This window comes from Schistocerca nitens, chromosome 3 (genome assembly GCF_023898315.1).
Source record: "Schistocerca nitens isolate TAMUIC-IGC-003100 chromosome 3, iqSchNite1.1, whole genome shotgun sequence".
In the NCBI taxonomy this organism is placed as follows: domain Eukaryota; kingdom Metazoa; phylum Arthropoda; class Insecta; order Orthoptera; family Acrididae; genus Schistocerca; species Schistocerca nitens.
In genome coordinates, this window is record NC_064616.1 from 242,675,974 (window position 1) to 242,702,842 (window position 26,869).

A 26,869-nucleotide genomic window follows, 5' to 3' on the forward strand; every position below is an offset into this window, starting at 1 on the left:
AGTTTTCAAACTATTTTGTCTAATTTCTACCACTTCTACATCAAGTGCTTAAGTCGCAAGGAGTTTTTCTTCTCCAAAACGCGTAAAAACGTATCAAAGGGTCATTATGGCCCAGTATCGCTGATCAGCTCTTGCTTGTACCTCAACTGAAAAACTAATACTGCAAACACTTGAAAGTCGAGAACATGGTATGACGATGTCAATGAAAGATTCAGGAAGAAAGAATATTGTCGAGTTAAATACTTTTAGTGAAACGCCCGCTCTGTCAGTTCTTTTGTAAATAAAAGTATCATTATTATTATTATTATTGTTATTATTATTATTATCAGCAGTAGTAGAAGTAGTGATAGTCGTCGTCGTCGTCGTCTTCTTATTAGTAGTGGTTGTGGTAGAGGTCGTTAGGAACCCTAGATATACTCGTATGTACGTCCAAAGGGAAGGAAAGGGGATTTTCCAAAATGTTTTCTGACCTCCCCAGAATTTAGGCTCACTGGTGTGTGTGTATGTGTGCCCCAGTGACATGACATCATTGTTTCGGAACATGAGGTCCACGAACGGCTACAAATGGTCTTTATGTATCTGAACATAATTGTTTCCCGCGGCATAGCAGCGCGGTCTAAGGCGTTTTGTCACGTTCCGCGCGGCTCCCCCCGTCAGAGGTTCGAATCCTCTCTCGGGCATGGGTGTGTGTGTTGTCCTTAGCGTAAGTTAGTTTAAGTAGTGCTAAGCTTAGAGACCGATGACCTCAGTAATTTGGCCCCATAAGACTTTACCACAAATTAAAAAAAAATTGTTTCCGGCAATAATCGCTCTCGCCGGCCGGTGTGGCCGTGCGGTTCTAGGCACTTCAGCTGGAACCGCGTTACCGCTACGGTCGCAGGTTCGAATCCTGCCTCGGGCATGGATGTGTGTGATGTCCTTAGGTTAGTTAGGTTTAAGTAGTTCTAAGTTATAGGGGACTGATGACCACAGATGTTAAGTCCCATAGTGCTCAGAGCCATTTGAACCAATAATCGCTCCAGATGAACCAGAGGACCGAGTCCATTCCATGCAAACACAGCCCACACCATTATGGAGCTACCATCAGTTTGCACAGTGCCATGTTGACAACTTGTGTCCATGGCTTGGTGGGGTCTGTGTCATACTCGAACCCTATCAGCAGCTCTTACCAACTGAAATCGGTACCCCTCTGACCAGGCCACGGTTTTCCAGTCATCTAGGGCCCCGCCGATATAGTCACGAGCCCAGGAGAGGCGCTGCAGGCGGTGCCGTGCTGTTAGCAAAGCCACTCGTCGCTCGTCTGCTCCATAGTCCATTAACGCCAAAATTCGCCACACTGTCCTAACGGATACATTCGTCGTACGCCTGACATTGATTTCTGCGTTTATTTCAAGCAGTGTTGCTTGCCTGCTAGCACTGACAACTCTACGCAAACGCCACTCTTTCGGTCGTTAAGTAGAGGCCGTCGGCCAATGTGTTGCTCGTGGTGAGAGGTAGTGCCTGAAGTGAAGTATTTTCGGCACACTCTTGACACTGTGAGTCTCGAAAATTCCCTAACGATTTCCAAAATTGAATGCCCCATCCGTCTTGCTCAAACTACCATTCAGCATTCAAAGTCTGTGCGACCATAATCACGCCGGAAAGCTTTTCACGTGAATCATCTGTGTGCAAATGACAGCTCCTCCAATGTACTGTCGTTTTATACCTTGCGTACGCGATACTACCGTCATCATTATATGTGCATATCCCTGTACCACTATTTTTTGTCACCTCATTGTAGTTCCAAACGAAGACGGATGCGAATAGCCTTGTTCCTTTTTTTGCGTAGGTGTAATTTTAATGTGTATGAAATACACCTTTTGTCTTAGTATCTAGATAACAGAGCATTCTGTAGTAAGAAAATAAATGCATCGAGTGAACAAAAGTCTTGGGAAAGCACTAGAAAAAAAAATGGTTCAAATGGCTCTGAGCACTATGGGACTTAACTTCCGAGGTCATCAGTCCCCTAGAATTTAGAACTACTTAAACCTAACTAACCTAAGGACATCACACAGACCCATGCCCGAGGCAGGATTCGAACCTGCGACCGCAGCGGTCGCGTGGTTCCAGACTGAAACGCCTAAAACCGCTCGGCCACCCCGTCCTGCAAAGAACTAGATGTTATTTTAGTAGTGAGTCGCTTCTCCTGCTCATTCCGAATGAGAGTCCAACATCTGGCCTTCATAAGTATGTTGTTAGCACAACGATACATGCCATTTTCAGTTACATTTAATGAGAGACGACCTTCGTAAATTTGTTCTTCATATGTGTTGCGCATGTCGCAATCAGTGGCTCAGTTGCCTTTTGTTTAGAGCACGGCATCGATCTCACTTCAAGAGAAAGCGTACTGCATGAATGAGTTTACATTTAAAGCGTATTAGATGTCATAACAGTACAGCGACACTTTAGAAAGTTCAGGTTTTATTTTCTTGAAATTTATATTTCAGTTCGATCTTCGCTAATAGCGAGGTTTCTCCGTTATAGACTCTAGGACAAAAAAAGGTGCACCACGAAGCAATTATCCGAAAGGAATGGAAATCGGTAGATGTGATGTACATATACAGACAAACAAATGATTACAATTTCAGAAAAATTGGATGACTTATTCGAGAAAAAGAGCCTCACAAATTGAGCAAGTCAGTAGCGCGTTGGTGTACCTCTGGACCCCACGCAATCAACTATTCGGCTTGGCATTGATTGAATTGTTGGATGTACGCCTGCGAGGTATCGTGTCGAGTTCTGTCCAAGGGCATGTTAGATCGTAAACATCTCGAGATGCTCCAAACGTTCTCAATTGAGGAGAGATCCGGCGATCTTGCTGACCAAGGCAAGGTATGAAAGCACGCAAGCCGTGAGCGGGCAGGAATTATCTTGCTGAAATGTAAGCCCAACATGGTTTGGCACGAAGGGCAACAAAACGGGACATAGAATACAGTTGACCTATTGCTGTCTTGTAAGCATGCTGCGGATGACAACCAAAAGGGTTCTGATATGAAAAGAAAAGGCATACGAGACCATCACTCCCGGTTGTTGGCCGTATGTCGGGCGACAGTCTGGTTGGTATCCCACCGCTGTCTGGGGCGTCTCCAGACACGTCTTCGGCCTGAAATCTCATTGACTGGAATAGAATTGTCTTCAGTGATGAGTCCCGCTTCGAACTGAGCCCCGATGACCAGTGAAGACGTATGGGTCAACGGCCCGGACAGTGGTGGGATAGTGACTGTCGCCAGCCATAAGGCCCGACATTCAAGAGTGATGGACTGGGATGTCATTTCTTTTCATAGCAGGACCCCTCTTGCTGTCATCTGCGGCACCCTTACAGCATAGCAGTACGATGACGATATTGTACGAGGATGAGTCAAATGGAAACCTTAAACACTTTTTTAAATATCATTTATTGTGCAGAAGTGGTACAAAGCTGTATCACTTTTCAACATTATCTCCTCCACGCTCAATGCTGGTCCTTCAGCGCTTGCAAAGTGCATAAATTCCTTCAGAAAAAAATTCTTTTGGTAGTCCGCACAACCACTCATGCACCTCTTCATCAGTCCCTCTAAGCAGGTAATGCTCCAAAATGACGCCTTTTTCGTCCCAAAAGAGAGTCAGCCTAACCTTCCCTGCTGATGGTTCTGTTAGAAACTTCTTTGGTTTTGGTGATGAGGAATGGTGCCATTCCTTGCTCGATCCCTTCGTTTCCTGTTGGTGGAAGTGAACCCTGGTTTCGTCCCCAGTAACGATTCTTGCAAGGAAGCCATCACCCTCTCGTTCAAAGCGCCGAAGAAGTTCTTCAGAAGCATCAACACGTCGTTCTCTCGTTTCAGGAGTCAGCTGCCGTGGCACCCATCTTGCAGACACTTTGTGAAACTGGAGCACATCATGCACAATGTGGTGTGCTGACCCATGACTAATCTGTAAACATGCTGCAATGTCATTCAGTGTCACTCGGCGGTTTTCCTTCACTATGGCTTCAACTGCTGCAATGTTCTGTGGAGTCACAACTCGTTGTGCCTGACCTGTACGAGGAGCATCTTCCATTGAAGTCACACCATTTACGAACTTCCTACTCCATTCGTAGACTTGCTGCTATGACAAACATGCATCACCGTACAGAACCTTCATTCGTCGATGAATTTCAATAGGTTTCACACCTTCACTACGCAAAAACCGAATAACACAACGCTGTTCTTCCCTGGTGCAAGTCGCAAGTGGGGCGGCCATCTTTATACTGATACTGCGACGGTATGAGTGCATCTGCACTATGCTGCCATCTACAGGCGATTCTGCACGCTGTTTGTAGCTTACCAACTTACAGAATAATGGCACGAAATTTCGATTTCTTATTACAAATTTAAGGTTTTCATTTGACTCATCCTCGTACGTTCGTTTTGTTGCCCTTCATGGCATACCATCGAGAGCTTACATTTCAGCAACATAATACCCGGCCGCTCACGTCTTGAGTTTCTGCTGCTTGACTTCGTTCTTGTCTAACCCGACCTTGGCCCGAAGGTCGCCGGATGTTTCCCCATTTAAGAATATTTGTAGCATTATGGGCAGGGCCCTCCAACCAGCTCGGGATTTTGACGATCTAACGCGTCAGTTGGACAGAATTTAGTACGATATCCCTCAGGAGGACATCCAACATCTCTGTCAATCAATGCTGAGCTTAATAACTGCCTGCATAAGGGCCAGAGGTGGCACAACGTGTTATTAACAAATGGTTGCAATGTCTCTAAGCACTATGGGACTTAACATCTGAGGTCATCAGTCCCCTAGACGTAGAACTACTTAAACCTAACTAACCTAAGGACATCACACACAGCCATGCCCGAGGCAGGATTCGAACCTGCGACTGTAGCAGCCGCGCGGTACCGGACTGAAGCGCCTAGAACCGCTCGGCCACAGGGATCGGCAACGTGTTATTAACTTGCTCAATTTGTGAAGCTCTTCCTCTTGAATAAATCATCCAATTTTTCTGAAATTGTAATCATTTGTTTTTCTACAGCTACATCTACATCCATACTCCGCAAGCCACCCGACGGTGTGTGGCGGAGGGTACTTTGAGTACCTCTATCGGTTCTCCCTTCTATTCCAGTCTCGTATTCTTCGTGGAAAAGATTGTCGGTATGCCTCTGTGTGGGCTCTAATCTCTCTGATTTTATCCTCATGGTCTCTTCGCGAGATCTACGTAGGAGGGAGCAATATACTGCTTGACTCCTCGGTGAAGGTATGTTCTCGAAACTTCAACAAAAGCCCGTACCGAGCTGCTGAGCGTCTCTCTTGCAGAGTCTTCCACTGGAGCTTATCTATCATCTCTGTAACGCTTTCGCGATTACTAAATGATTCTGTTTCAGAAGGATGTAGGTTGCAGTAGGTACTGGGATATGAAGAAGCTTGCACAGGATAGAGTAGCATGGAGAGCTGCATCAAACCAGTCTCAGGACTGAAGACCTCAACAACAAATGATTCTGTAACGAAGCGCGCTGCTCTCCGTTGGATCTTCTCTATCTCTTCTATCAACCCTGTCTGGTACGGATGCCACACTGGTGAACAATATTCAAGCAGTGGGCGAACAAGTGTACTGTAACCTAATTCCTTTGTTTTCGGATTGCATTTCCTTAGGATTCTTCCAATGAATCTCAGTCTACAACCTGCTTTACCTACGATCAACTTTTCTGCACATATACATCACATCTACTGATTTCCGTCCCATTCGGACAATTCCTTCGTAGTGCGTCTTTTTTTCTGTCTTAAGAGTGTATTTTGTTCGCATTGTTTCATTATTCTGTCCGCACGTTCACTCTTTTTTAGTATGGTGTCACTAAATATAACAGTATTAAATACGAAGTTACATGTGTTGGTCTGCGTTATTCATATAAACCAAAGAATAAAAGCTACCTGTAACTCATGCGAAAGACTTGTAAATGAAGGAGCAGTGATTATATTTTGAGTTCTTTTAACAAGCACGTTGCAAATGAACAAGATGGCTTACCTCTGCGGGCCAGGTCCAACGCAGTCTCTTTACCAATGCCTGTGTTAGCGCCAGTGATGATGGCCGTCTTGTTGTCGAGACGCGCCTTGCTGTAGCATCGTCCACTAAACACAATGCCCATCCTCTTCGAGCTGCAACATAAGGCATTTTTAAGTGAACCACCGCACAAGAACGTACGCTACACATTACAAGTTTAGCAAGGCGTCCTATAAAACGCATTGTTACTAATTGGTGTTGATATACAGCAGTCCCACATTTCGCTTTCACGACGACTCTGTCACTGCCGAAATAGAAAATTTAGCCGTTGAAGACCAAAAAGTAATGTTGGTATATTTCGATTTGGTCGTTTCGCTAGGTTTTCACTTTGCTATGATATCGCAAAACTTTCACCTCGGCTAGTTTGCGAGAACTAAAATTTTCACATCGAACTTTGACCATTTTTCTCAGCCTGTTACTGTGCGAGATTGGATGTCCTTGGCAACAACAAACGAAGCTGTATGTTCTGTTCTGTTATATACCGAGACATCGTACACTATCTACTGTCTCCACGAGTTGTGACGTCAGAGTACTTACGATACCACTCCCAGAAGCCGCCTCGGTGCTTGTGATACTCAGTGAATGTCGTGTCTTTCAAGTAATCAGTTAATTTCTTTCCGTTTCGTGACTTCACTTGCCTCTTAATTGACTGAGTTCATTGAAATGTCAGGTGACAATGTGGACATCATCAGTACTATGTATAGGACGTGCAAAAAAATAGAACAGCAGTTTCATAAAATTTTATTCAATTATTTTATGTGTGTTCGAAAATACAATGGGACAAGCTGTGATCCTGTTGGCTGGACTAATCAATAAAGATACTGAGGATGACGTAATCATAGATTAATTTACGATGACCTCGAAACAGACTTCTTGTGAACCTATGGATCAGTCAGCAGTTTCCTTCGTACAACTGTGTCTGTTTCTAAGGCATAGTAGTGTCTTGTCGCATGTCGCTATACAATTATACATCTACAATTAGACTTGCCTTGTTCTTCGTAAATGAAATGCAGCAAGTAAAATGTACAGCAGTGAAAGCGGAACCACACGTAGCGAAAAACGACGAATCCTTTCTCCGGAAGAGAAAGTCACGTGTTAGAGGAGAACGCCGAGCTCGCAACTGGGTCAGACGGACTTCTTCTTATCTTGTAGCTCCTGACACCACTCGGATTCACACTCATGCGTGATAGATTTCGTCAACAGCAAGATTATGGTTAGCAGAGGAGCAGAGGGATATATGGTTCACCGTTTACACTATGTGACAATTTAATTTCCGTAGATTTCTATCTGCTCTGCTGCCCAGTAGAGACACCATTTACGAGTTTCCCTATTTTATAAAGAACATTACACACAATTTATCATTTTGAAAATTTTTTTTTGACATTGTACAATGCTTCTGTTACGTTTCTACGTAGTCGCCACGTTTTTCTAAGTATTTTTGGTAAAGTGACACATGCTTTTTCAAGCTAATGTTTATGAGGTCGGGTACTGCGCTCGTCTTGTGGAATCTGCGAGCTTCCATCAAAATAAAACTTCTTGGACTTATGTCTCGCAAAGTTCTCTTTCTTCATGACAATGTTCGGACTCATACATGTCCAGTGACTCAGGCAGAGCTCGGAACATTCAACTGGGAAGTGTTCCCCCATCCTCCATATTCACCAGATTTTATCCGAAGAGATTTTCACATTTTCCCTCAATTCAAAGCTCATCTAGGAGGCAAGAACTTAAAACAGAAGATGAAGTCACATCAACAGTGAACAGATGGTTATAAGCGGAGGCCCCAACCTAGTTTGGTAAAACTTGTTACCTTACCAGACGTACTTTGAAAACCATGGTGACTATGTAGAAAAGTAACAGATGCATTGTACAGTGTCAATAAAATTATTTCAACATACTAAATTCTGTCTAATATTTTTTCTTTTATAACAATAGGGAAACTTTCTTATTGGGCCCCCTCGTAGTTCTGACTTTTAAGTAGTTTGTAGAACTCCTATGTGGTAGAAATTGTTTTATTTGCTATGTACAAGTATTGAATAGTTTTACCAGCCCTCAGCTGGTGGGATGGATGAGCAAATTTAGTTGCTAACTATCCCCCCTCCTCAAAGAAATAATAATGAATTATGTTTCGAAACAATAAAAGAAAAACATAAATGTCCACCTGCACTTCAGAATGTTGGTAGTACATCAAATTGTTTGAAACTTTAATGTTACACGATTAATTGTAATCTTGTTCATATTTGTCATGTTATCGTGAAACAACTCCAGCGAGTACATTACTTTTAACAACAAAGTTTATTTCAATCAAGTTCTCTAGTAAATTCAATAATGGCAAAACCGGTTTCGACTGACTTGTTACTATCACTAGGCGAAACCGCTTTAAGTATTACAGAATTTTGTGCGATCATTTGACTGAAATAAACTTTATTGTTCCGCTAAAAGTGAATGTATCTACCCAACCTCCCTCCCATCCAACCTCATGTCAATCCACCTCTCACAACCTCTTAGTAATTTTTGGAATTCGAGTGCTGCATAATATTTTATTGCCACGAAACCGTTTTAAACTCAAAGAAATATCTCTCAGTCGTAGTCGAGATAAGTAAATAGGGGAAGAAGTAAGACCATCCGGATGGCACAGGAAAAATGCGTGGAGCACGTCACACACAATGAACAACCAGCAGTCAGCTGTCAAAAAACAAACTGCATCTCTAAAGGACATAGCGTGTATTCTGACGGCAACGGGTTCTTAAAACAGACCACCATACACTGGGATTGCGTTTTAAAAAAATCTGCTGAGCTGTGGCTACGTGATGAACTGGTGAATTAAGACAGCGGATTCCTGTTAACGAGGAGGACACGACAACTGGCAGCACCCGATTTCCAAGAAACGTTGGTTAGTGGAAGAGGACTCTCAATAAGCGAACACGGGTCGCGGGTTGTACGTAGATACTCGATCGTTTCTGAGAAAAGGACGGTCAAAGTTTCCGCCGTAATTTATATGCCTTTTAGCATGCAGTAAATTCAACTGAAGCGGTGGCACAGTAGTTAGCGTCACAGATTAACACTTTTGCGACTCGTTTTCGAAATCCGATTATTGTTTCTATTTTATTTCATAGTAATTTTATTTTTTTTTAATTTTTAATTTATCTACCCATCATGCTTCTCATCAAATTAGGGGATACAAGGGCGCTATATTAATTGTAAAATTACAGTTGGGTTTCACAATAAATGTCGTATATTTCGTAATATATGTATGTATGGTATTTTCAGGTGTTACAGTCTTTTTAAACTCTCAAATTCTTATATTTCATTCTTATATCAGTTCTTATATTAGTTCTTACATTTTATTCCTACGTTTATTCTTCAGGAAAATTTGTTGCTTTCCCTTGGATGATACCTTTGTAGAAAGACTGGAAACATGCAAATTCCAAACACCACGAGTACCTAGCAAAGACAAGTTTATTACAGCGACATTTCTTCGTATGAATCTCACTTGAGAAAGCAACGTCGTTAATATTGCTAAATATCTCACGCGTTGGTAATAATTTCGTGGTATACCACGCATAATGGATAATTTTTCCGAAAACTGTCACTTGCAGTTGAATATGAATCATGATACACTACTGGTAGTTCACCGAAAACAATTTCAAATGATTATCTAATTCATTTTTTTAAATTCTTTTACCAGACAGTCAATTGCTAGACGAACAAGGACAACGTTAATCAAAATATCCATGGATGTACTGCCGGTCTACAGTGTCCAACGGGCACAATATTTCGGCGATCATACATGTCGCCATCATCAGCTGATGATGGCGACATGTATGATCGCCGAAATATTGTGCCCGTTGGACACTGTAGACCGGCAGTACACCCGTGGATATTTTGATTATCAAATACGCCGGGAGAAACTCAAGAATCACAAGGACAACGTTGTTTCAGCATACATTGGGAAATGGTCGTGTAGTAATCTTCTACGGAATTTGTCAAGTGAATAAAAAATAGAAACAAAAATAAAATAATAATTGTTTTGAACATTTTTCGGTGAAATTACTGTAGTGTATCTTGATTCATAATCACCTACGAGCGCCAGTTTCCAGAAAAATGATCCGTTAGGCGTGGTTTGCCGCGAAATTATTACCAACGCGTGAAATCTTCAGCAGTGTTAGCGACTTTCCTTTCCTGCGAGAGATTCATATGAAGAAATGTCGCTGTGGTAAACCTACCTTCCCGCGATGCTCGCTGTGTTCGGAATTTGTATGTTTCCACCGTTTCTACGATTGTTATCACCCATGGGAATGTACCAAATCTTCCTGCAGAATAAACGTAAGAACAAAATGTAAGAACTAATATAAGAACTGATAAAGAATGAAATGTAAGAATTAATATAAGAACTGCTATAAGAATGAAATATAAGAATATGAGACCAGAGTGAATTCTCACTCTGCAACAGAGTGTGCGCTGATACGAAACTTCCTGGCAGATTAAAACTGAGTGCCGGACAGAGACTCGAACTGGGACCTTTGCCTTTTACGAGCAACAAGTGCTCTACCAACTGAGCTACCCAAGCACGACTCACTCCCCCTCCTCACAGCTTCACGTCTGCCAGTACCTCGTCTCCTACCTTCCAAGCTTCACAGAAGCTCTCCTGCGAACTTTGCAGAACTAGCACTCCTGAAAGAAAGGATATTGCGGACACATGGCTTAGCCACAGCCTGGGGGATGTTTCTAGAATGAGATTTTCACTCTGCAGCGGAGTGTGCGCTGATATGAAACTTCCAGGCAGATTAAAACTGTGTACCAGGCCGAGACTCGAACTCGGGACCTTTGGTTTTCACGGGCAAGTGCTGTACCAACTGAGCTACCCAAGCACGACTCACGCCCCGTCCTCATAGCTTCACTTCTGCCAGTATCTCTGGTAGAGCACTCGCCCGCGAAAGGCAAAGGTCCCGAGTTCGAGTCTCGGTCCGGCACACAGTTTTAATCTGCAAGGAAGTTTTATAAGAATATGAGAATTTAAAAAAAATTCTAACCTCTTAAACTACTATACACACATATATTGCGTTATGTACGACACTTCATTGTGAAACCCAGTTGTAATTTTACTATAATATAACGCCCTTGTACGCCTTAATTTGATAAGCATTCTTGCAGTAGCCTTCCAAGGACATGGATGGGTAATCAAAAGAAAAACGAAAAACAATAACTGGGTTTCGAACACGGGTCGCGAAAGTGTTTAGTAACGACGCTATCCGCTGTGCCACCGCTTTTGCTGAAGCTACTGTGTACTAAAAGGCATATAAACTGCGGTGGAAACTTCGACCGTCGTTGTCTTGGAAACGGTCGAGTATCTATGGATAAGCCGTGAGACATGTTCCGTTATTTTGGCCCCTCTTCCTCTGAGCAAAGTTTCTGGGAAATTGTATAATGGCACTTGCCATATTCTCGTCTAAGTAAGACTTGGGACACAGCAACGACAGTCGGTGGAAAGATCCACTCACGCTACGCCAACTGAAGAGCAGAGACGACACCACGCAGACGCGCCCCGAAACCTGCGGTGGCAGCACACACACTGAGGACTGCGGCTCGGGTCCCGACTGCGCAACTCTCCCAACTCCCACCACACCCACCACACCACCCTCCACTGCCACTTCGCCAGCGGAGTAGCCTGGCCCAGCTGGCGACAGCAGGATGGACGTGTGTGGGAGAGGGCTTCAAAAAGTAAGCTGCAAATTATCACAGCAGGCCAAGTAAACTTTATTGAGTGCTGCACCACATTTCAAACTGACCCACATACATCACACCATTTTTGAAAATAGTCATCAAGTCTCTGTAGACAACGTTCTACCAGTCGTTCAATTCCTCGGCAGTAGACATCTGTTTCTTGGGCACAGAGCTACTCGAAAACCGCTGTGTGAACGTTTTCATCTTTCCCCCACGTGTCCTTTCGGCTTGCCAAAGGTTGGATATTACATTGTGTAAAATCTCGAATTGCCAATCACCATCACTTACGTCTGTGCGGCATTGGCCAAGTAGTTGGCATCATTTCACTGCGGCTGTGCGCGCATTGTACACTACTGGCCATTAAAATTGCCACACCAAGAAGAAATGCAGATGATAAACGGGTATTAATTGGACAAATACACTCCTGGAAATGGAAAAAAGAACACATTGACACCGGTGTGTCAGACCCACCATACTTGCTCCTGACACTGCGAGAGGGCTGTACAAGCAATGATCACACGCACGGCACAGCGGACACACCAGGAACCGCGGTGTTGGCCGTCGAATGGCGCTAGCTGCGCAGCATTTGTGCACCGCCGCCGTCAGTGTCAGCCAGTTTGCCGTGGCATACGGAGCTCCATCGCAGTCTTTAACACTGGTAGCATGCCGCGACAGCGTGGACGTGAACCGTATGTGCAGTTGACGGACTTTGAGCGAGGGCGTATAGTGGGCATGCGGGAGGCCGGGTGGACGTACCGCCGAATTGCTCAACACGTGGGGCGTGAGGTCTCCACAGTACATCGATGTTGTCGCCAGTGGTCGGCGGAAGGTGCACGTGCCCGTCGACCTGGGACCGGACCGCAGCGACGCACGGATGCACGCCAAGACCGTAGGATCCTACGCAGTGCCGTAGGGGACCGCACCGCCACTTCCCAGCAAATTAGGGACACTGTTGCTCCTGGGGTATCGGCGAGGACCATTCGCAACCGTCTCCATGAAGCTGGGCTACGGTCCCGCACACCGTTAGGCCGTCTTCCGCTCACGCCCCAACATCGTGCAGCCCGCCTCCAGTGGTGTCGCGACAGGCGTGAATGGAGGGACGAATGGAGACGTGTCGTCTTCAGCGATGAGAGTCGCTTCTGCCTTGGTGCCAATGATGGTCGTATGCGTGTTTGGCGCCGTGCAGGTGAGCGCCACAATCAGGACTGCATACGACCGAGGCACACAGGGCCAACACCCGGCATCATGGTGTGGGGAGCGATCTCCTACACTGGCCGTACACCACTGGTGATCGTCGAGGGGACACTGAATAGTGCACGGTACATCCAAACCGTCATCGAACCCATCGTTCTACCATTCCTAGACCGGCAAGGGAACGTGCTGTTCCAACAGGACAATGCACGTCCGCATGTATCCCGTGCCACCCAACGTGCTCTAGAAGGTGTAAGTCAGCTACCCTGGCCAGCAAGATCTCCGGATCTGTCCCCCATTGAGCATGTTTGGGACTGGATGAAGCGTCGTCTCACGCGGTCTGCACGTCCAGCACGAACGCTGGTCCAACTGAGGCGCCAGGTGGAAATGGCATGGCAAGCCGTTCCACAGGACTACTTCCAGCATCTCTACGATCGTCTCCATGGGAGAATAGCAGCCTGCATTGCTGCGAAAGGTGGATATACACTGTACTAGTGGCGACATTGTGCATGCTCTGTTGCCTGTGTCTATGTGCCTGTGGTTCTGTCAGTGTGATCATGTGATGTATCTGACCCCAGGAATGTGTCAATAAAGTTTCCCCTTCCTGGGACAATGAATTCACGGTGTTCTTATTTCAATTTCCAGGAGTGTATATTATACTAGAACTGACATGTGATTACATTTTCGCGCAGTTTGGGTGCATAGATCCTGAGAAATCAGTACCCAGAACAACCACCTCTGGCCGTAATAACGGCCCTGATACGCCTGGGCATTGAGTCAAACAGAGCTTGGATGGCGTGTACACGCACAGCTGCTCATGCAGCTTTAACACGATACCACAGTTCACCAAGAGTAGTGACTGGCGTATTGTGACGAGCCAGTTGCTCGGCCACCATTGACCAGACGTTTTCAGTTGTTCCGAGATCTGGAGAATGTGCTGGCCCGTAAAGGACCTGCACCATGCGGTCGTGCATTATCCTGCTGAAATGTAGGGTTTCACAGGGATCGAATGAAGGATAGAGCCACGGGTCGTAACACATCTGAAATGTAACGTCCACTGTTCAAAGTGCCGTCAATGCGAACAAGAGGTGACCGAGACGTATAATCAATGACACCCCATACTATCACGCAGGGTGATACGTCAGTATGGCGATGATGAATAAACGCTTCCAATACGCGTTCACCGCGATATCGCCAAACACGGGTGCGACAATTGTGATGCTGTAAACAGAACCTGGATTCATCCGAAAAAATGACGTTTTGCCATTCGTGCACCCTGGTTCGTCGTTGAGTACACCATCGCAGACGCTCCTGTCTGTGATACTGCGTCAAGGGTAACCGCAGCCATGGTCTCCGAGCTGATACTCCATGCTGCTGCAAACGTCGTCGAACTGTTCGTGTAGGTGGGTGTTGTCTTGCAAACGTCCCCATCTGTTGACTCAGGGATCGAGACATGACTGCACGATCCGTTACAGCCATGCGGATGAAATGCCTGTCATCTCGACTGCTAGTGATACGAGGCCGTTGGGATCCAGCACGGCGTTCCGTATTACACTCCTGAAGCCACTGATTTCATATTCTGCCAACAGTCATTGGATCTCGACCAACGCGAGCAGCAATGTCGTGATACGATAAACCGCAATCGCGATAGGCTACAATCCGACCTTTATCAAAGTCGGAAACGTGATGGTACGCATTTCTCCTCCTTACAAGAGGCATAACAACAACGTTTCACCAGGCAACACCGGTCAAGTGCTGTTTGAGTATGAGAAATCGGTTGGAAACTTTCCTCATGTCAGCACGTTGTAGGTGTCGCCACCGGCGCCAACCTTGTGTGAATGCTCTGAAAAGCAAATATCGCAGCATCTTGTTGCTGTCGGTTAAATTTCGCGTCTGTAGCACGTCATCTTCGTGGTGTAGCAATTTTAATGGCCAGTAGTGTATTTGTTACATATGCCGCCAAAATTTCACGGTGAATCTGTGTAAAAATTTGACGTTTTACCCAGAAGAATCGTACTGTCTCGCTTACTTCAACTTTGGAGCACGTTTCCATTTGCCACTACATTTCACTCCCACACTGTGATGTACCTGTTATCCGTACCGCAGCAGAACGGTGTGTGCCGGACGCTTGAAACATGTACTCTTCTGACAGTGTGCCAGCTTGTTACGACTGCCCTTAGCGCGGAACGACATGTGTTAACTTACTTTCTGAAGACCCTACGTAGAAGACGGCGGCCGGTGGAAAAAAAGTGAACAGGACCGCCTGGAGATGGCAACAAGGCAGCTTTCCGAAATACCACACCATATGGACGACGTCCCCCGGTTGAATACTTGAGAACTATTCAAAACAATTTATCTCAAACACGCTCCGTTCCTAAATCCCATTTTTTTAGTCTATTAACGGGATTCAGTTGCAAGACTAAAAGAAGGAGAAAAATAGACGGAACGTCCATAAACAAGAAACTCCTCATAGGGATCCTAATTATGGATAAATTTCTGCATCTCTCTGTTATAAAGGAAGTAACAATTAAGTGGATCATCTCGAGGAATACCGTCCAAAATAAGCAAAGTGGTCTGGTAACGCATTTCGGACTCGGTATTGAAAGTAATTTTCGGCGAGGATGATCCTGTGGAAATAAGTTGTATTACGACAAGAGAATAGACAGCTCTCATAAAAAAATTAAAACAATACGGTCAGTTGTAAAAGAGATATTATGGTAGAATACGGATGTTTAACATAAACTGCCGCCGGCCGCTGTGGCCGAGTGGTTCTAGGCGCTTCAGTCTGGAACCGCGCGACCGCTACGGTCACAGGCTCGAACCCTGCCTCAGGCATGGATGTGTGTTATGTCCTTTGGTTAGTTACGTTTGAGTAGTTCTAAGTTCTAGGGGACTGATGACCTCAGATGTTAGGTCTCATAGTGCTCAGAGCCATTTGAACCATAAACTACCAGAAAAAAAGTGCGCCACGGTCAGGGGCTAGGTCATTTTATTGAGAAGTTAGGTGACAGGTAGTTCATCATTGTAGGAGTATATGATAACAAATTCAGACTAAATGAAACGCGCGTCACGGTAAAGGGAGCCCAGCTAGTTGCAGCAGTACACAATGTACCTCCTCTCTCGTGGGAATGCTGGCGGTTAGTTTCGCATCACGAAAGTGCCGAACCGCATCCTCCAATACACTGTCCCAAGCACCTTGAGACGTTTGTTGCAGTTCGGCAATTGTTCTTGCAGACGCTGGAGAACGAGTAAGTTCCAAGTTAATCATGTCTCATGCTCGTTAAATTGGCGACAGATCTGATGATCTTGGTGGCCAGGACAGTTGTTGTACACCACGAAGACCACGTTGCGTTGCAGCAGCCGTATGTGGACGTCCAGTGTTCTGCTGACAGAGAAGGTCACCTTCCTGTCGAAGAAATGGTGGTAGCACTGGGATAACAGCTTATGCCGTGTAGAATGCACTGGTTACATTACCCTGCAGAAATCCCATGAAGCCTGGGCTGGGACGTGTGTGTCGTGGGCGTAAGCATTCTGGAATAGGCAGCTCTCGAGGTCTGGTCCATATACATGTACGTCCATTACTCGCATACAGACAGAACTTACTGTCCTCACTGAAGACAATAGAGCGCCATTCCACTCTACAGTCAACTCTTTAACGACATCAGTGTAGACACGCTTAGCGGTGGCGTGGTATCAGTCAGTGGTAGCCTGGCCAGAGGCGCACCTGGTCTTAATCCTGCTGGAAGCAGAGAGTTTCTATTCGTCCCTGACGACGCAGCATGTGCGACATGTACCCAGATTTCATCCCTGGATGATACTCGGTCGGGCACAGCTTCTCGGACAATGCGTCGATCTTGACGTATCTCTGTACTACGCGGACGTTCAGAACCTGGTCTACAGAACATTCCTATGTTCCACGGACCAGTGTTGAAAGCAACGACACACAACAGACATAAACTATGTGATCAAAAGTGTCCGGACACCTGGCTGAAAATAACTTACAAGTTCGTGGCGCCCTCCATCGGTAATGCTGAAATTCATTATGGTGTTGGCCCACCGTTAGCCTTGATGACAGCTTTCACTTTCGCAGGCATACGTTCAATCGGGTGCTGGAAGGTTTCTTGGGCAATAGCAGCCCATTCTTCACAAAGTGCTGCATTGAGGACAGGTGTCGATGTCGGTGGGTGAGGCCTGGCGCGAAGTCGGCGTTCCAAAACATCCCAAAGATGTTCTATAGGATTCAGGCCAGGACTCAGTGCAGGTCAGTCCATTACAGGGGTGTTATTCTCGTGTAACCACTCCACCACAGATCGTGCATTATGAACAGGTGCTCAATCATGTTGAAAGATGCAATCACCATCCCCAAACTGCTCTTCAACAGTGGTGTGCAAGAAGGTGCTTAAAACATCAATGTATGCCTGTGCTGTGATAGTGCCACACAAAAGAACAAGGGGTGAAAGCCCCCTCCATGAAAATCACGACCGCACCATAACACCACCGCCTCTGAATTTTACTGTTTGCACTACACACGCTGGCAGATGACGTTCACGGGGCATTCGCCATACCCGCGCCCTGCTATCGGATCGCCACATCGTGTACCATGATTCATCACTCCACACAACATTTTTCCACTGTTCAGTCGTCCAATGTTTACTCTCCGTACATCAACTGAGGCATCATCTGGCATTTACCGGTGTGATGTGTGGTTGTGAGACGACGCTCGACCACGAAATCCAAGTTTTCTCACCTCCCGCCTAACTGTCATAGTACTTGCAATGGATCCTGATGCAGTTTGGAATTCCTGTGTGATGCTCAGGATAGATGACTGCCTATTACATATTACTACTCTCTTCAACCGTCGGCGGCCTCTGTCAGTGAACAGACGAGGTCGGCCTGTACGCTTTTGTGCTGTACGTGTCCCTTCACGTTTCCACTTCACTATCACTTCGGAAACAGTGGACCTATGGATATTTAGGTGTGTGGAAGCCTCGCATACAGACTTATGACACAAGTGACACCCAATCACCTGACCACTTTCGAAGTCCGTGAGTTCCGCGGAGCGCCCCATTCGGCTTTCTCACGATGTCTAATGACTCAAATGGTTCAAAATGGTTCAAATGGCTCTGAGCACTATGGGACTCAACTGCTGAGGTCATTAGTCCCCTAGAACTTAGAACTAGTTAAACCTAATTAACCTAAGGACATCACAAACATCCATGCCCGAGACAGGATTCGAACCTGCGACCGTAGCGGTCTTGCGGTTCCAGACTGCAGCGCCTTTAACCGCACGGCCACTTCGGCCGGCTTGTCTAATGACTCCTGAGGTCTCTGATATGTAGTACCTGGAGTATAAGACAACAAGTGTCTGGCACAGATGTTAGATTGGTTATGCTGCTACAATGGCAGGTTATCAAGATTTACGTGAGTTTGAACGTGGTCTTATAGTCGGCGCACAAGCGATGAGACACAGCATATCCGAGGTAGCGATGAAGTAAGGATTTTCCCATACGACCATTTCAAGAGTGTACCGTCAAGATGAGGTATCCAGTAAAACATCAAATCTCCGACATCGCTGCTGCCGGAAAAAGATCCTGCAAGAACGGGACCAACGACGACTGAAGAGAATTTTTCAACATGACAGAAGTGCAACTCTTCGGCAAATTGCTGCAGATTTTAGAATGGGCCATCAGCAAGTGTCAGAGTGCGAACCATTCAACGAAATATCATCGATATGGGCTTTCAGAGCCGAAAACCCACTTGTGTACCTTTGATGACTGCACAGCACAAAGCTTAACGCCTCGCTTGGGCTTATCAACACCGATATTGGGCTGTTGATGACTGGAAACATATTGCTCGGTCGGACGATTCTAGCTTCAAATTGTATCAAGCGGATGGACGTGTATAGGTATGGAGTCAACCTCATGAATCCATGGACCCTGCATGTTAGCAGGGGACTGTTCAAACTGGTGGAGGCTTTGTAATGGTGTGGGACGCGTGCAGTTGGAGTGATATAGGACCCTGATATGTGTAGGTACGACTCTGACATGTGACACGAACGTAAGCATCGTATCTGATGACCTGCATCCATTCACACCCATTGTGCATTCCGAGAGACTTGGGCATTTCCAGCAGGACAATGCGACACCCTACACTTCCAAAATTGCTACAGAGTGGCTCCAGCAACACTTTTCCTAGTATAAACACTTCCGCTCGCGACCACACTCCCCAGACATGAACATTATTGAGCGTGTCTGGGATGCGTTGCAACGCGCTGTTCGGAAGAGATCTCCACCCCCTCGTACTCTTACGGGTTTATGGACAGCCCAGCAGGATTCATGGTGTCAATTCCGTACAGCACTACTTCAGACATTAGTCGAGTCTATGCAACGTCGTGTTGTAGCACTTTCGTGTGTTCGCAGGGCCCTAACGATATTAGGCAGGTGCACCAGTTTCTTTGGCTCTTCGGTGTATAATGCGTTCACCTCTGTTCCATATGTCAGTGAAATCTGCAGTAATTTCCATCTAGCTGGTCATCAATCTATTTAAGTGGCACCTTTTACTTAAATCTTTCTGAATACAAGTGTTTAGGCCAAGAATTCGTGTGGCCCGCGGTTCTCAGCTGTATTTTATAACATGCATGAAGCAACGAACAGCCGAATCCAAAAACGTAAACTAACGTTAAGAGCGTCTTAAGAGTGTATTTTTCTTGCATAGTAACGAACAAAATACTTAAAGAGAAAGTGTTATTTTAAGATGTGCTTAATTTTAACTGATGTTGGTGAATCCTGTATCCCGCCTGGATGGTGGCGCTTGGGTCTGCTCCTGAAAACTGAAGGGTAGGCCGAATGTAGGAATTTAGGAGGAGCAGGCGAGGTAGAAATCTCGGTACTGCAGTGTGAACTTAAATCACCTTTACTTTAGCAAGAAGATGAATACATAACTTTGCACTGAGCAGCACGTAGGTGCGAAGCCGAATGTCTCAAGCTCCAAGAAGTTACACAGGCAAAATCTGCAATGGCGCGTCCACTATGAAATATAAACAATGCTGCTTGGTCGTCTACTCGGAATGAAATGGGCTGAATCCGCAGAGACGCTCGTAGTGCTGCACAGTGCCGGCTAGAGGGCACTGTCGTCGGTGTCAGCGTCGTAGTGCCACCCTAGCAGAGCGCACCTACGTTGTGGCATCGTAGCTATCGATACCACAGTGAATTTGTAAGTGAGCTAAGTAAAGTTTGTCGCTTGCGCTGTCACTGTAGGATTGATAGACTTGAGAGGGGGCATATTTTATAATTCGACTTCCAATGCTGACAACTCAAGAGCGTGGACAACTAGCACCGATCACATGCTTTGTTATAAATATCAAAGGGAATTAACAAGGATTCCGAAAGTGCGTTATTGAGACGGTCATTTTAAAATGCGGTTCATATTTGTAGCAAGTAATTTGCTATCAAATTAAGGCTGTTGTAATACAATGCAATGAAGAAAAGAAAAAAATGACACTGCTGGCCGTTGTGGCCGAGCGGTTCTAGGCGCTTCAGTCTGGAACCGCGCGACCGCTACGGTCCCAGGTTCGACTCCTGCCTCGGGCGTGTGTGTGTGTGATGTCCTTAGGTTAGTTAGGTTTAAGTAGTTCTAAGTTCTAGGGGACTGATGACCTCCGATGTTTAGTCCCAAAGTGCTCAGAGCCATTTGAACCATTTGAAAAATGACAGTCAGAATATTTAGTAAACTTTTGTGACAGTGGATATCAAATTAAACACCTTTCAGCCGTCTGGTTTCCAAACTTGTTTAATTTGGCTACCAGTTTCAGCGTTTTACTGCGTTTTACTACGCCATCTTCAGGCCCCTGACCGACGTATGGGAAGACTCTCGAATAAAGAAAAAAATCTTAAAACAAAAACTTGTAAAATAGGAACACTACAAAAGTAGCTTAGTTACATATTTCTACTAAGATTAAAACTACTACAGAAACTGTTATAAATAAATTGATAAAAATATTAAGCAACTACACATCAATAAAAATATAGCACACAGTAACTCACCGTTAAATCTTTTTATAAATTAGTTTTATCTTACTGTCCTTTTTCTGGGCGTTAACATCGATAAAATGAGATATGAACTCCTGCCGTTTCGTTAAGAATTCATAGTTCCCTTCTCTATAGCCTAAAACGCTAAGTTTCACAGTGTGTCATTGTGTTGTGAAGGTAGGTTTTAAAGCGTTTTAACGCACTTGTGCTTCATTCGCAAGTCGTGGTGGTTGCTGGAATTGGAAGAACCAACGACAGTAATTTTACACATTCATATAACACTTTTTTAAATCGATTGTTTATAATGTTTTATAAGGAGGTCCTTAGGCTGTAGACTTTTATTCTCACTGCTCTAAATAATCCTAAGTTCTCCTTTCAGTTTTTCGCTGTCAAAGAAAGGAAATATTTTAAGTATGAAATGATAATTAAATCGAGACCCTAAGCTTTCGACAGGCGTTGATACACATCAACTGGGACAGTTGAAAATGAGTGCCCCGACCGAGACTCGAACCCGGGATCTCCTGCTTACATGGCAGACGCTCTATCCATCTTTTTTTATTTTTTTCATTTTGTTCGGTACTGTTCGTTGCGCTTGGTATGGGCGGACGTCACAAGACATCAGTTCAAGTTGATCGTTGATTCCTTTTACTCAGTTTTTTATTACAGAGGGCGAGCAGCCCTCTGACCGAACACGCTGAGCTACCGTGCCGACATTCATATGAGCTACCGAGGGCACAGAGGATAGTGCGACTGCAGGGATTTATCCCTTGCACGCTCCCCGTGAGACCCACATTCCCAACTTAATGTACACACACTACATTCGTAGTGCCCCTGCCATTACACTCATTACTCGCTGCAGACAATCTTACCGAGTCCCATAATTCGGAAATGCGTGTGCATCCAGCACAGAAGAAGAAGGTTAATGGCCGGTTAGCCTTAACTATATGAAGATGGTATGTGTTCTTGTCCGAAAGAACAGATACCACCTTCATATATTTTAAGTAGGTTTTCAACTTCACGTATTGAGAAATTGTTTGTCCTACAACTTTTCAGGCTGAGAACTTTTCCCCTTTTACAAGTGCTGTAAAATCTGTTTCATGAAAGACGTGGAATCATGTTTCCATGTTTACTACTATTTTGTCAATTATTTCGAATGCTAGCCTTCACAATTTCTGAATACTTGCTTCTGTTCTGTTAAAATTAATTTCAGATGCTACTGCTGAATTTATAAGGCTCTATGCATTTCAGAATAATTTCCTCACATCTTAGTGTAAGAACAGAAAGAGAGCCGGTAGTTGTTGCACCGACACCCCACGCTGTCCAGCGCAGCTGTATGTTTCTACGGGTGTAGCCTCCTAGTCAAGGTGCAGCAGCATCATTACGGGTAGAAGGTCATGCGGGGTCAGTTAGCTCCGTAGTCTTTCTCACACGATTTTAAAGAAACTGTTCATCAGACAAATGTGATTGTCGCGTTGTGTATAGGTTTATATGTCAGCTCATATGTTGCTGTGAATGAAATTTAGCTAATATACGGAATTTTTCTGTGGACTTGGGAGGAGGTCTCTATCTGTCTCCAATCTCGAGTAATTGGAATTTGTTTAACAGGTTCACTTCCGACAGCACCCGAGAGAAAATGAAATATTAGTAACATACCTCATGTCTCCTCAACCGTTCGAGAAATCGAATCGAGATTTTGGCAAGTGATAGCACACAACGAGGAGAATTTTTTGCCATATGGTTAACATACGAAACTTCCCAAGCTATGTAAATATAGGCGAAGCTACAGTTTTTTTCAGTCTAGTTTTGTAATTTTTAAAAATTAAAAGTGAAATTTCTGAACTTTTGTTACAGCAGACCTACACAATGACGTTTTCCGTAAGGCATTGACCACTCTGGCCCCATATTGCTTGTTTAATAAGACACTTTGTTTGAAGATTCTGTCGCAATAGCTATTCCATGGGAGTTTGTGCAATTTATACTGGGCTTTGCCAAAAAAAAGGAAAATTAAATGTACCATTACTCATGACTAATGAAGCTTCTGCAAATGACAAATGATCAACAATCTGGACAAAAATAAATGATCAATTCTTTTGCAGTTTTGGCTGAATGCTGTAATGCATCGTATTTTTAATAGTGAACGACTGGAACGGAAACTTACTACATGATTTTCTTCCTCTTTTTCATGTGAAGAATGTGAAAATAATTCGCAGCAGATAGTGTACCGTATTTCTGTTCCTATCCCCATTCAGAGTGAAGTGATGAACTTCTCCACCATATTTGTCTTTTAATACGTCAAAGACAGAGTATATATATTTATAATCTATTTTAATTTTAATGAACAGTGTCCAGCGGTTCATAATGTAATGAAACAAGGTAAATTTTATGGGCCACCGATAGGTGATGAAACGAGATTTGCTGTCGCTTCTTACAACAACGAAAGTGAAGTAAGTGCACGTTTACTTTTACATCGAGGGCATACGTCTTGATAAGCAATTGTCCTGGTTTTTCCTCAGTTCCTTACGTGATAAACCACTGTTTCAGGAGGTTTAAGGTGCAGAAAGAAGTATAGATATTTATAATCTACTTTAATTTTAATGAACAGTGTCCAGCGGTTCATAATGTAATGAAACAAGGTAAATTTTATGGGCCACCGATAGGTGATGAATCGAGATTTGCTGTCGCTTCTTACAACAACGAAAGTGAAGTAAGTGCACGTTTACTTTTACATCGAGGGCATACGTCTTGATAAGCAATTGTCCTGGTTTTTCCTCAGTTCCTTACTTGATAAACCACTGTTTCAGGAGGTTTAAGGTGCAGAAAGAAAATTATTTGCTAAGTTTCAGTATCTATGGTTCCTTATTAGAAAGATGTTGGGTTACAAGGCTACTCTGAAATTGCAACAAAAGGAACGATTTATTTTGGCCTGACTAGTTACCCTCTCAATTTTCGAAAAGCGTCATCAGTGGCGATTTTTGACTAAAAAATTTTGACAACTCAGATGGAAATAAATCGCCGTTTCTGTTGCAGTTTCAGGGTAATCCTGCTACCCAGTGTATCCAGTGGTGGCTGCTATGTAAGAGCACAAGGACACATGAACACCCTAACTTTCGACACCTTGCGGATTTATTAGTTATTTTTCTTTGTGTGCTGTTAAGCGTAACATAGATGCTGCAGTCTGAAAAATAAGGAACTTAAATCTACGGTGCTGCTGCTCCTCTAGAGTGCGTGAAACTTGGCAACAGGGTCGCAAGCACACCTTCAGTTGTGCACGTTTTAAGGAGCTTCTGCACATGCGCAAGTCGCGTGGCTTAAGTGCCTTACGGGCAAAATACATACGCATTTGATAAGCAACGTGCACGGTTCAGATGTGCACAGCTAGCCCTTAACACTCAACTACACTCCTCAGACATGTTAACTCACTACACACTGTAGTGAAATTAGATCAGACGTCAGTATATGTTAAAGTTGTACTGACGGTAAAGCTATTTTGTGACGTTCTGAATGAATTATCGTATACTAAGTTATAAATTTTATTATACAGTACTCCATTTGAGGCGTTGGCAAGGGAAACTCCCCATCACACCACCCTCAGATTTAGTGGCAAGATGGCCTAGTAGATAGCCTATCAAAAACTGAACACAGATCAAGCATGAAAACGGGAAGAAGGTGTACTGAACTCTGGAAAAAAAGCAAAATACAAACAGTAAGAGGTCCAAGTTTTGCCGGCCGGAATGGCCGAGCGGTTCTAGGCGCTATAGTCTGGAACCGCGCGACCGCTACGGTCGCAGGTTCGAATCCTGCCTCGGGCATGGATGTGTGTGTTGTCCTTAGATTAGTTAGGTTTAAGTAGTTCTAAGTCTAGGGGACTGATGACCTTAGAAATTGAGTCCCATAGTGCTCAGAGCAATTTGAACCATTTTTTTTTGTCCAAGTTTAACATCGAGCGAAAAAGAGTGTCTATGACGTCATGGTTAAGTGTCGGACTGCAAAGTGGACTACCTGGGTTCTAAATTCCCTCGTGCCATTTATTTTTATTTTCTTTTTTTCACAATGTTATGAACTGTTTGTACAGCCACTGAAATGTTTGTTCTCTTTCTGTAGTCATGGCAGTTCTCATACCATACATTGGTTATAGAATATGAGTCATGGGGTAAGAATACCTTACCGTCGCAAGTAAATGTGATGGATAGTGTGAGCAGGAGAGATACCACATAGAGGTATCACAGAAATGAAAACAACAAGTAAACGGGAGTGAACCATGTTATGACAAAGGAATTTAAGAGTCAAAACTCCCAAAACGGAACACAACTCCAAAAACGTTAAAAACGTATGTTTTTACAGGGCACAGAGAAACTGTGTGATTGTGAAACTGTGGCATTCATTTGTTGCAGCTTATGTGATAAACTATTAAGTTTTCATTATTTCCTTGGGAGTGGTCATATTCACATTCATACGAACACCTATATCAGGCAAGGAGGCATATCTCACTCACTCATTCACCAGGCGTACAAATTAGGTGCGTCGGTATGACACACATAGTGTCACTACTGCCGTGTATCACACACCAGATGAGGATTCGGTCGACTTGCCGTTTTGGCACCAAACGTTTGCGGTTCCCGTTCGAAAGCGACTTCCTTTCGGGTGCTAACAGAGTAGGTGTGCAGAATCAACTTACATTATAGGTCCCTTCCTTACACCTCACTGTTGAAAACGGACGTTACACAGACACAAATCTGAATGCAGCTAACAAGGAAAAAAATTATTGGCACAACAGAGATTCGAACATAGATCTGCTACATTTTAGTCCAAGACCGTGACGACTCAGCTACCACAGCCTGGACGATGGCGGTATGCTTTAGAACCTTATGGATCTCACCGTCTCATTTGTATTCTAGTCAAGTGACCAGGTTGGTACACATTACTACTTGAGTTTAATCATTTCCACAAATGGCACTTTGGTGTTTGGAGTAAGTTGTTTACTACATAGAACTCAGCTTTCGTGTGCGGTGTAAACATGAACTATGATGAATCTATTTTTAATGCTAACAGAAAAGTATAGCTGTGAGGACACGTCTTGAGCCATACTTGGCAGCTCAGTCGGTAGAACACTTGCCTCCGAAAGGCAATGGTCCCCAGTTCGAGTCTCAGTTCATCAGACGGCTTTAATCTGACAGGCAGTTTCATATCAGCGCACTCTCCACTCTCCACTGCAGAGTGAAAATCTCATTCTGGGAACAGAAAAGTAAATTACCAGGAAAAGTTAGCCGCAAAGGAACTAGGGCTTCCAAGAACAGATACTTTGATTGAGAGAGTGACGAAATCAAATAAGCATGACTAGAAGCGAAAATTTAACAATGAAGTGCACAGTTAGCACAAGTTGCTGTGCGGGTGCAGAGTAAGAATACCTGATTTTCAGTCAGGAAGCAAATTGGTGAACTAATACATCTGTTTTGGATCTTGTACATTTGTCCGAAAAATGGAAAACCACGAAAACTCCCTATTACACAAAAATACAAAATAGAGAGTTTTGAAAGCTTACACATTATTTCGTTACTGCCCTAGTCTGTGTTTTGTTACGTACAAAACAACAAAATTCCACAAAAATAATTATTTCTTTTGTCAGATAAGTTCTGCATCTTATTATTATTATTATTATTATTATTATTATTATTGGAAGAAAACAGTGGCTACGCCTTATGCACTCTGGTCTTTGGATACTTCATAAAGCCCTATGAATCTCTGTTGTATTTCTCCTGATTCGTTACTTACAAAACGAAAAACTACACTCATTTGACTTCTGGTTGAGACATCCGTTGTTTCGTCGGCTTGTACTGATATAGAAGGACTTTTCTTTTAACTTAATTTG

At 44.2% G+C, this 26,869-nt stretch overlaps 1 protein-coding gene across 3 annotated transcripts in view; it reads right to left on the minus strand.

Moving 5' to 3' along the window:
* Positions 1 to 26,869, minus strand: part of LOC126248201 (retinol dehydrogenase 13-like) — a 199,242-nt gene that overhangs the window by 131,546 nt on the left and 40,827 nt on the right. For 2 of the 3 annotated variants that reach the window (XM_049949001.1, XM_049948999.1), the window contains exon 2: positions 6,029 to 6,159. In XM_049949001.1, the coding sequence (XP_049804958.1) occupies positions 6,029 to 6,149 (121 nt within the window). In that variant the 5' untranslated portion in view covers positions 6,150 to 6,159. Of the gene's footprint in view, positions 1 to 6,028; positions 6,160 to 11,562; positions 11,592 to 26,869 lie in introns of those variants that run through there. The other variant, XM_049949000.1, reaches the window with a different exon arrangement.